The 10,789-nt window shown below is 45.9% G+C and overlaps 1 protein-coding gene across 2 annotated transcripts; it reads right to left on the bottom strand.

Annotated features, from left to right (window-relative positions):
* Nucleotides 1–1,190: 1,190 nt before the first annotated feature.
* Nucleotides 1,191–10,496, bottom strand: SPMIP10 (sperm microtubule inner protein 10). Of its 2 annotated transcripts, XR_009461026.1 has the most exons (4): nucleotides 10,315–10,496; nucleotides 9,337–9,445; nucleotides 4,868–6,791; nucleotides 1,191–3,689 (listed from the first exon to the last, which is right to left on the bottom strand). XR_009461026.1 is itself a non-coding variant. In XM_059724899.1 (3 exons), the coding sequence occupies exons 1-3, from the start codon at nucleotides 10,395–10,397 to the stop codon at nucleotides 6,585–6,587; spliced, it is 399 nt and encodes a 132-aa protein (XP_059580882.1). In that variant the 5' UTR covers nucleotides 10,398–10,496; the 3' UTR covers nucleotides 1,191–6,584. The 2 variants fall into 2 exon arrangements, 1 of the variants encoding a protein (XP_059580882.1); XM_059724899.1 differs by having other exon boundaries at nucleotides 1,191–6,791.
* Nucleotides 10,497–10,789: the final 293 nt, after the last annotated feature.

A 10,789-nucleotide genomic window follows, 5' to 3' on the forward strand; every position in this document is an offset into this window, starting at 1 on the left:
ATGGTTACAAGACCACGGGTTTGTGAAGTTGGATACTCAAAAGCTGAGAAATGCCTGATTGTTCAAGATTGTTTCTGCAGCCTTAATTTGGCCTCTGCATATGCAATTGTATGCATGATGATACAATCTTGAATTACATTGCCATGTGCTGTTTTGTTTCATAGAATCCCTGCCTCATTCAGTGCACAGGCTGGACAATGCTCAATTGATTTACTACTATTCAATATTTTGATTTCTCCTCACTGTGCACTGTGTGGCCCTCAGCCTTCTTTAGTGCATACTAGTAAACCCTGCTGTAAAGACAGAACTTTTCATTTCTTCGTGATCTTTTTTATAGTACTTATCACTGGACTATCCAAGTGTTTCTCAAACACTGAAGACTATTTTCACTGTCCCCTGTGAGCTGAGGGGTTGTTGTTTCTCATTTTACAAATGTGGAACTGACACACACAGAGATTAAGGTAAGAGTATTGTCTAATTCTGATTACCAAATTAGATATAACTGAGACTTTGTTAGAGTATTTTACATTATACAGCACTTAATAGGAACTGGGCTTTGAACATATAGGGCATGTCCAGATGAGTGCGCATGTGCATTTCCCTGGGGACAAATAGCAGGGGCACCTGGGCTGGCCCCAGCAGCCTTACCTGGGATTCTGAGGGCCTCCTAGGGCTGCAGCAGCAGTGATCTGGGCGTGTGGACCCTGGTTGGCAGCCACATGTGGCTCTGGCTGGCCAGACTCCTGTTTCAAGTGGCATATGCTGCAGCCATGTGCACTGCCCCACTTTTTATTTTAACCTTTTTTTTAGATACTGGGATTTCCCAGTATCTAATTTTGGCTCTGCACTGCAAATATGCAACACAGAAAACCTTTTCATGTGCACCGTGTGCATTTTGCGGTGCCTCAAAAGCCTGTTGTCCAAGACCCCTGCCTCAGTCACTCTAGAGCCCTGATTCATCCTCAGAGCAGGTCTATCCTCTGTACTGACTGAGGCAGGGATTCTGTTGGAAAAAATGGTTTGTGACCAGGTAATTTGTGCACAAGCACAGAATGTCTTAATAGCAGAACTTCCTCACATTTGAGTGCCTGAATCTGCAATATATGTTCTTTCAATGCAGTTCATCCCCATCCCCCCCCCCCCTTTTCCATGGCCTTCTCTCCTACCTACATTAATTGAAAAAGCCAAGCTTTAAAAAACACAGACTTTAATCAGGTAGTTTCATACTGATGGCCACATGATGTATCAGTAGGGTTGGAACTTTCAGCTCCCTTACAGACACCTGCCAGTTCAGCTGATGGAGCACCTATAGCTGTTCCCTTCTAGGACTATATGACCAACCTGAGCTGGACAGGACCATTGCAAGCACATCTTCACAGTCTTTGCCAGTGGGTTTCCCAGTTTTATTGGCTATAGGAGGAGAATGGTTAGATGCAGGAATCCTGAGGTCCATTCTAAGTGTTGGAAAGGAGTGTGCTCTGTTCAAGTGGAGGCTGGTAGTTGCAGCAATTCTGGCCCTGAGCCTGAAGGTTTCTGTCTCCTTCATTTTATCCTTTTATTAGTCCAGTCTGCTTCTGCTAATTCTCATCCCAGTACCATTCTCTTCACCTGTTCCCATCTCTACCTCCACTCTTCTTTCCCCTGTCATAGTTACCTTGCCCACCTAACCCTTGTCTCTCAATCAGGACTCTGAACTCTCCACTCATTGTTTTTTCCCATGAAATGCCCAGTTTTCTTGCCCAACCAGTCCCAGTTCCTTACTCATTTGACCTGCCTCTCCCCTCTAGTCATCCTTCATTTAGCAGGCTCCTTGCCACATTGCCGTCCTCCCCATGCATCCTAGCTTCTTGTCGTAACTGTCTGGTTTCCAGTTTTCTTGTCCAGTAAGTCCCAGTATCATCTTCCCCCTTATCATCTAATCTTTGTGTCTCTCCAGTTGGTTCCATGTCTCTCCCTGGTTTCTCCCAGTTTCAAACTCTCTAATGGGTTGTCTCATTCTTCTTGTTCAAATAGTCCCAACCTCCCATCCAGCATCACTCTGACTCCTAATCCCTGTCTAGTTCCTCTCCCACAAGCTCCCTCTCCAACAAGAAGACAGATTCTTTCTCTCCAGTCTGCTGAGTCCCAGTCCCAGTCTCACTGGGCTCCTTTTCCAAAGTAGCTGTAGTTTGGAACCATCAGATACTGGGCTGTTGTGTCTTAACCAGTTTAAAGTATATGTGAGCATATTATGCAGCACTGATTTAGTTGGGGTGAGCAGCTCTGCCATACTTTGCTGAAAGTAGTTGCCTGTTCTCACACACTATGAAATATCCTCATATTTCACTATCTGGAGTTTTGATGTATTAAAAAATATGTCAAGATTTTAAGCTGCAAGAAGCCACTCTTGAGCATCTGAAAAAATAGAACTGGTCAATGCAGATGCTTTTTTCCCCTCCATGCTTGTATATTTCAGCAATAGCTATAGAGAATTTTATCAATATTTCCATGCCAAGAACTAGCTTTTGGAGCCAGGAGTAGGCATGGATTGTTTCTGGTTACAAACACTGAAAAGAGAGACTTTTAATGGACACCGCAATGTAACAAAATGATGCTGTGATGAAGTCCTATAGGATGAGTTTCTGGGGTGAGATTCTTGAGGCCTAGCATAGAACAAGTAGCCTGAGGGAAGGAGGATAATGGTAGCTTTCAGCTCTCTCTCAGCTGTAATGCTGGGTCTATTGTTGGAAACCAAGACTTCCTGCTCTTGCAGCACGAGACAGTAAATACTGCCTAAACTCGAAGACAAGCTCATCATGCCAATGCTGTAGTTGGTCATTAACCTCAATATATGATGCAATTACCATGAGAACAAGGCAGTGCAATACTGAGTGACTGTGAGTTGCATTTGGCCCCATTGGGGAACTGAACCCAGGTCACTTATGTGAAAGACAGAAATACTATACATCTTTCTGAATCTGGTGGCTTTGGCGGCTGACATGCTATTGAAGTCACATTTGACATAACTCTGGCAGGCTGTGGGGATGATCTAAGTTATAGCAGCCCATCCCGGGCTGGCTAAGAGCAGCACTGCTGCTAAGAATGCCCACAGTATTATCAACATGCCTGGCCCCGTCCTCTCTGGTGTGACCCTCTATGCCAAGGATTGCCAGGCAGCAGTGTAGAATCATTTATGCAGCCCAGCACAGTATATACTTCATGGAAAATCTCCCCCTATGTAGCTGCAAGCCTTTTTAAATGCCTCTGTATGTTGCAGTAATAGGGTTATTAACTCCTCCATTCTTTCTGGCTTCATATTTTTATTTCTCTATCGGTGAAGGAGATTTATGTCAGCTGGAGATTTATCCACAACTACCCTTGCTCTGAAGGGAACAGTCATAAGCAGTAAAATTATAATGTTACATTTTTCTTCTAAAGAAATATAAATGCAAATATTTTAGATTTGGGACCACTTAGGGAAAAGCACTATTGTTGTGATTAATATTTCTTGACTCAATACTGAGAACACATTAATTATGAATAAAAATATTCTTTAGGCCCTTTTGCTCATTTGTTTCCATGGCAATTTTACTTATGACTCGTAAGGGCTTATTACTTTGAAGACAGCTCCTTTGCTTTTCATCTACTAGTTGGGAATGAACCCTCTTCAGCCCAGAACACAGAATAATAACTATTTGGAAGAGAGTGCTCTGTAAAGAGAATACATTTTAAAGTTAAGTTTTGATGTATTTATTAAAAAAATAAAAGGTATTATCATATAAAATACCAAGTAAGAACCTAATTGTCTTGCTTTAAGTGGTTGTAAAATATATTTGTTATGGAAAAGCTCTTTCTATATATCCCAGAACTTTAATAAATGCTGAGCAGCTTTCAAATGTAAACCATGATTAATTTTTTCTACCAATGCAGCCCAGTATGCTATTAGCCTTCTTGGCAACTAGGGCACACTTCTGGCTCATATTCAGCTTATTATCCACTGTAAACCCCAGGTCCATTTCTGCAGAGCTACTGTCCAACCAGTTAGCCCCCAGCCTGTACTGGTGCATGGGATTGTTCTGTCCTAAGTGCAGGACTTTGCACTTGTCCTGGTTGAATCTCATAAGATTCCTTTTGGCCCAATCCTCCAATTTGTCTAGGTCACTTTGAATCCTAGCCGTATCCTCCAGCATATCTACTCCCCACAGCTGGTGTTATCTGCAAACTTGCTGAGGCTGCACTGTATGCCGTCTTCCAGGTCGTTAATGAAGATATTGAACAAAACCGGCTCCAGGATTGACCCCTGGGGCATTCCACTTGATACTGGCTGCCAACTAGACATCGAGCCATTGATTACTAGTCTCTGAGCCCGATGCTCCAGGCAATTTTCTATCCACCTTACAGTCTATTCATACAGCCCATACTTCCTTATCTTGCCTGCGTGAATATTGTATCAAAAGGCTTGCTAAAATCAAGGTATACCACGTCCACCAGTCTCCCCGCATCCACAGAGCCAATCACCTCATCATAGAAGGCAATCGGATTACTCGGGCACAACTTGCCCCTGGTGCCAACTGTTCCTAATAACCTTTTCCCCCTCCAAGTGCTTAGAAATGGATTCCTTGAGGATCTGCTCCATTATTTTTCCAGGGACTGAGGTGAGGGTGAGTGGTCTGTAGTTCCTTGGATCCTCCTTTTCCCCTGTTTTAAATATGGGCACTATGTTTGCCCTTTTCCAATCATCTGGGGCCTCTCCTGATTACCATGAGTTTTCAAAGATGATGGCTAGTGGCTCTGCAAACACATCAGCCAACTCTCTCAGCACCCTCAGGTGCATCTCACTGAGTCCCACAAACTTGTATATGTCCAGCTTTTCTAAATAGTCCCATACCTGTTCTTTTGTCACTGCTGGCTGGTCACCTTCTCCCAAATTATGCTGCCAGGTACAGTAGTTTGGGAGCTGACCTTGCCTGTGAAGACTGAGGAGAAATAGGCATTGAGCACTTTAGCCTTTTCTGCGTCCTCTGTCACAAGTTTGCCTCCCCCATACAGCAAGGGTCCCACACTTTTTCTGATCCTCTCCTTGCTATCAACATACTTGTAGAAAGCCTTCCTGTTACCCTTTACATCCCTTGCTATTTAAACCTCATGGCCTCTACTTGTGTTTTGGCCTTCCTGACTTCATCATTGCATGCCTGAACAATGCTCTTATATTCTTCCCTAGTTATTTGTCCAAGCTTCCACTTCTTATAAGCTTCCTTTTGGGGATTTAGTTTACTGACGAGTTCATTGCTAAGCCAAGCTGGTCTTCTGCCACATTTGCTAGTCTATGGAAGGTTTGTTACCTTCCTTTTAGAAGCTACCTTACCTATCACCTAAACAAGGGGAAGGAGGCAGTGGGTCAGCCAGTGACCCCTGAAGAACAATGAGAGGAGAGCAGGTTAGTTATTCAGCCTCAAATGACATTGGCAACATAGTAGATTCTCTCCAAGAAGACCATGGAGAATAAGGGCTGGGGTTAATACCCAAAATCTTGAAGTTGGCAAAGGAAAACTGCATATGGTAGGATGGTTTACTTAAACTGAAGGTAAGTATCTAAATGTCTACATCAGCAGTTCCCGAACTATGGGTCATGAACCCAAATGAGGTCGCAATATCAGCTGATAGGGTCGTTATAAACAGGGATCCAGGTTATTTATTCATTGTGGAAAAAATGTGGATTGCCTCCTTTAACAGAGAAAATGTGGATTTTCTCCTTTAAAGGAAAAAAAAATGCAGGAAAATGTGGGTTTCCCTTTGCAGGCTGGCAGAGTTCCAGCCTGCAAGGGGCTGCTTGGGGCTGGGGGAGAGCAGGGGAGGGTGATTGGAGGCAGGGGCACATGCCCATGTCAGCCAAGCGGAGGTGGAGAGCAGCTCCCACAGCTCCCTCCAGGTAAATCTATAGGGGCGGGGGGAGAGGGCACAGGTGACACATTGGAGGAGCAGGGAGAGCACAAGCAATGCGATGGGTGGAGGGGGGCAGAAGGGTCAAGGTGACATGGCATGTGCCCCCGAGATTTCTGCACCTACAACATGGCACAGGGCTGTAGCAGGGCCAAACCAGCTCCGTATGCTAGGCTGTGGAGCCCCAGGGGGAGGGCAGAAGGGCAAGGAGCCTGAAGTCTGCAGTGAGCAGCCATGCCACCCACGGGTGGGTGGAGCCAGGCTCCATGCTCTGCTCTGGCCACAGTAGCTGCTGCCTCCCACGGGTGGCAGCCAGGGCTTGGGTGATGCTGGGGGTGGGGGCTGTGGGTTGGAAGTGAGGGGCCATGCTGAGGAAATGGGGTCATAAATGGGGTCATGCTGAGGAAAAGTTTGGGAAGCACTGGTCTACATGCTTTTGATAAAATATACGCTGAAGTCAAAATTTTCTATGGGCCTAAGCAGGTCAAATTCCAGGCTGGTACAACTTGACATTTCAAAGAGAATATCTAATCTATTTTAAAATGTTAATTCTACTTTGAAGAAAAAAATTGCACTGACAGCATGTTGGGGGTTTTTTTGCAGCAGATTTAAACCTCATGGCCTACACAGTTCCAACCTGACTGAAACAAATGAAAAAAGACAGATCAGAGTTTCCTCCGGCATGCATGAGCAATTGCAGACTTCTGGTATCTGGAGAGCGGACAATGCAAAGGAACATCCTGAATCACCATTTCATAAGAAATTTTCTTCCGGAGGAGTTTACGGTCTTCTCCATGGCAATGTCGTTCCCTATGCTCCAAAAACAGACTATCTTCCACTGCTCCAGAATATATCCCAGCAAGCTTTGCATGCTGAGGAAAGAAATTCCAATGGTTATGGCTGGTGTCTGCTTTTGTCTTAAGTAGCCCTTTAAATAATTGTACTGTTTACCTGAAAACGCTCACTGATAGGAGAACAAAGTATTAACTGATGGCTCAAAAGAAATAGAGGAAAACAACACTAAGCAAGAATTAAAGCAAATATAGATGGCTACATATAAAAAACACCTAAGACAAATTTTCAAATAATTCTCCCATAAGCATATAAGCACAACAGCAGTATATTGGTGTACAAACCCCACCATTTTCTTCAGGCAAATGCACAGTAGAATTGAGGTTCAAAATTATCTGTACACAGAAGTAACATTTGCCTGTCTACTTCCTACACACAGGCAGGCAAGGTTCTTTGGGTAGATGCGATATCTTTTATTAGACAAACTAAATAGTTAGAAAAAAGTTCTTTGCAAGCTTTCGGACACAAACACCCTTCTTCAGGCATTGGGAGACTCCGCGCGCACAAACACACACATATATAATCATCCACAATTTTTTTGACTGCTATATGCATCTATATTTCTTGCTGCATGCTAAGCATGTCTGGATCATGTGTCAGAGGTGAGATTCACAAAGAAAGTGAGGAGACTAAAATGGGACTTCGTAGTTTTAGGTGCTGAAGCCCAACAGCACAAGTAACAGAAACCTTACCTTCAGTGCTTAAGCAAAGATGCCACAGGTGCCTAATTTTTTGCCGGAAAATTTACTTGGCACCTAGTGTGGCTACTCTGCATACCTTGAGAGGCCACCATCTTAGCACAGACAGATGTTTAGGCATCTGTCATCTGCCTAAGGTGATCTGGGATGCACAAATTATACACCCCCCCTTGTACCAAAATCCCCTCAGTAGCCTGATCCAGTTGGATTTAACTGCTTTGAGTTCAGCACTCACAGCCACGTTCATTAAAAATCAAGAAGGGGTGGTGATAGTGGCATACACGTGGTTATACATAATAGCCTAGTGGATACACTTGTCATCCAGGAAGTTGGAGACCTGTGTTCTAGGCCTTTCACAGTCGGAGAAGATGTGAATCTACATCTCCAACTCCCCAGGCTATGAACTAGACTTGAGTTTCTACAGCTGTCTTAGGCAGTCATGGCCTTTCCAGAGCAAAAAGAAAAGATACTTTAAACATGTTTCCATGTCCTTCCCTTAGTCTCTCAAGTCAGAACTCCCATTTGTCTCTCCAGTCCCTAATACTGACACCATCATTTCCTACAAATCTCCTTTTTCATGCCTCTTACATCTGCAGACCAACCCATCACTGTTTTCACAACATTAGCTAATTACACCACAGCTGCCACTTCAGCTCTGCTACAGTCTCTTCTAATTAGGAGGCTTTTCCTTGACATACATCTGCAGGCTCTATTATTTTGGGAAAATGAGAATACTGCTGCCCACTTTCTCGCAAATACACAGAAGCTCCATCAGATTTTTCTCATCTTCCAAGTGGTTCACTGGCTCTCTATTCAAATTGCCTTCCATTGCTCTCATCAATCAGTTTAATTTGGCTAGGAATTTCCTTAACTCTGCTTATGTGATTTCATTTTGTGTTGCACTTTCAGTAAGCGCTTCTGGAATGCTTTTACCAAATTAAATAATAGGGGCAGAGGGCTCATGGCTAAGGAAGAAAATGGCTGGGGGTGGTTTTTTTTTTGGGGGGGGGTGAGATTTCTCAGGAGGTATATAGTCAAAAGGTGAGAATTCACAACAGAAGAGGACTGTTTCAGATGTCAAAAATTTTAGAGTAAAAAGCTAATTCACTAATATAGACAAGACTTGCCTGGCTTGATCTTTTGCAGTATTGCCAACTCTCATGATCTTTAGCATTGTCCTCAAAGTCTACGCTTTGGGAATATTAAAAAATTAGCTCTTTCTTTTATATATAAATATATATACAAGAAAGTGCTACTTTTTTCACATTTCCAAGGCGTAGACTTTAAGAACAACGCCAAAAATCATCAGTTGGCAACTCTGCTTATGTAGAGTTTAGAGGATGGCTTGTATGGGATGGTTTGGATAAGGATGATCCTCCCTCAGGCAGGGGCTAGACTAAAATCAGTGGTTCTCAACCTTTTTTTGTAATGGGACCAAGTTATAAACATTGATGGTTAGCCTCGACCCAGTGACCCTCACTCCTGACCTGCTGTCCCCTGCCCCTAGGCCCCAGCTCCCACTGTGTGGGGAAGGGATGGGTGTGGGACACGGTGGGTCCCAAGCAGCCCCTTGCAGGCTGGAACTCTGCCAGCCTGCAAGGGGAAAGACATGGTTTCCCACACTTTTCTCCTGTAAAGAAGAATCCATTTTTAAAGTTTCCTTGCAGCTCTTTCATGTATTCTTGCAACCCATGGGTTGAGAAATGCTGGACTAGATGACCTGTGGAGGCCCCTTCCAGCCCTATTTCTCTATGATTCTATGACCTTTGGAAATCATGCCAATGGGAGCTGCAGTTGTTCAGCACTTATGAAAATCAGGTCTCTATTAAGCTGTCCTCAGGAGGAAATGGTTTCCTGCCCCTACTACCTTTAAAGCAAAGTGCCTGTTCTTCATGTCTTCTTTCCAGGGCATCACATACTGATCTGGAATCATCCCATGTTTGCGTGATAACTCTGGCAGATGGCAGTGAGTGAGCCTGGGGGACATAAAACATGTTTTAAAGGAGCTTTTGATAGCGTTAAGGCAGAAGCCCATACAATTAGTAGCTAAAACCAGTAAATCTATCCAATTCACAGAGGGGGAGAAAAAGCCTTTCCTATTGTAGTTAGGATGCAGAAAAGCATTCCTTTCTTCCTGCTACTAAAATGAATGCTCTTACTGCCATTTCCTTCTTTGAGTGGGGTTAGGGTGACCACCTTTGCAAAACCACCCCCTGGTAAGGAAAACTAATGCAATGAGCCAATCAGGAAAGAAAGGACCAGGGGGGCAGGAACAGTTTGCTTGCTTGCTTTCACTTCCAGTTCACTGCAGGCCCTGCTCACCCGGGCTAGGGAGGAGGACCCGGGTAAGAATTGCCCAATAGCCCTAAGCTTGTTGGGGGGGTGTAAAGGCTGTGTCTTGGGGGGGGGGGAGAGGCGCTCTGGTTTGCCGATCCCACAAGCTTTGTGGCCAGAGAGGGAAACACACACATACATACATACACACGTACATACACACACAGCTTGCACTGCTATTCTGGGCTCTCAGGCCGTGCCGCAGAGGGAGGGAGAGCCGAGACCCCAACCCACAGACGAGTCAGGGCATTAACCCCTAGCGGTGCCTCGTCGGGGACCGCCGCAGCCGCAACCCCATCCCCATCCCCGCCCTCTGCACGTGGGAGGCAGCCGCGCGGGGGCAGGCGGGAGAAGGGCTCCGGCCCGGCCCTCACCCTCGCAGCTCAGTGCTGGTCCCGACGGAGACCATGGCTGCGGCCGGCCGCGCCCCAACCCGCCCCGCCCCCCCGGGTGCCGCGGGCCCTGCGCTGGGGCTGTCTTTGTGACGCCGCCGGGGGCGGGGGGGACGCACCTTCGCTGCCAGCCCAGCGCCCAGCCGGGCCGCGGGGGGTGCAGACATGGGTACTCGGAGAGGAGACACCGGGCCCCTACCATCGTGGGCGTGGGGCTCCTAAGGAGCTTCCTCAGACGCGCATCGCCCCTTGAGAAACCGAAGAGAAGCGGGCGGGGGAGGGGGAGAGCGAGGCGCCGGTGCCTGGCGGCTAAGGAGCGCATGCTCCCCGCTGCTCAGCCTTTTTTTGGTACCAGGCCCCATTTATAAACATCGATGGCCAGCCCTGAGCCGGCCCCTCGCTCCCGACCTCCTGCCTCCAGCAGTCCCTTGCAAGCCGCAACTCTGCCAGCCCGCAAGGGAAAAGCCACCGTTTCCCACATTCTCCTTTAAAGGAGAATCTGTTTTTAAAGTTTGTTCACAACCCTTTCATACATTCTTGTGACCTACTTTCGGGTCACGACTCCCGGGTTAAGAAACACTGCTGTAAAGCAGC

Source organism: Alligator mississippiensis, chromosome 3 (assembly GCF_030867095.1).
Source record: "Alligator mississippiensis isolate rAllMis1 chromosome 3, rAllMis1, whole genome shotgun sequence".
Taxonomy (NCBI): domain Eukaryota; kingdom Metazoa; phylum Chordata; order Crocodylia; family Alligatoridae; genus Alligator; species Alligator mississippiensis.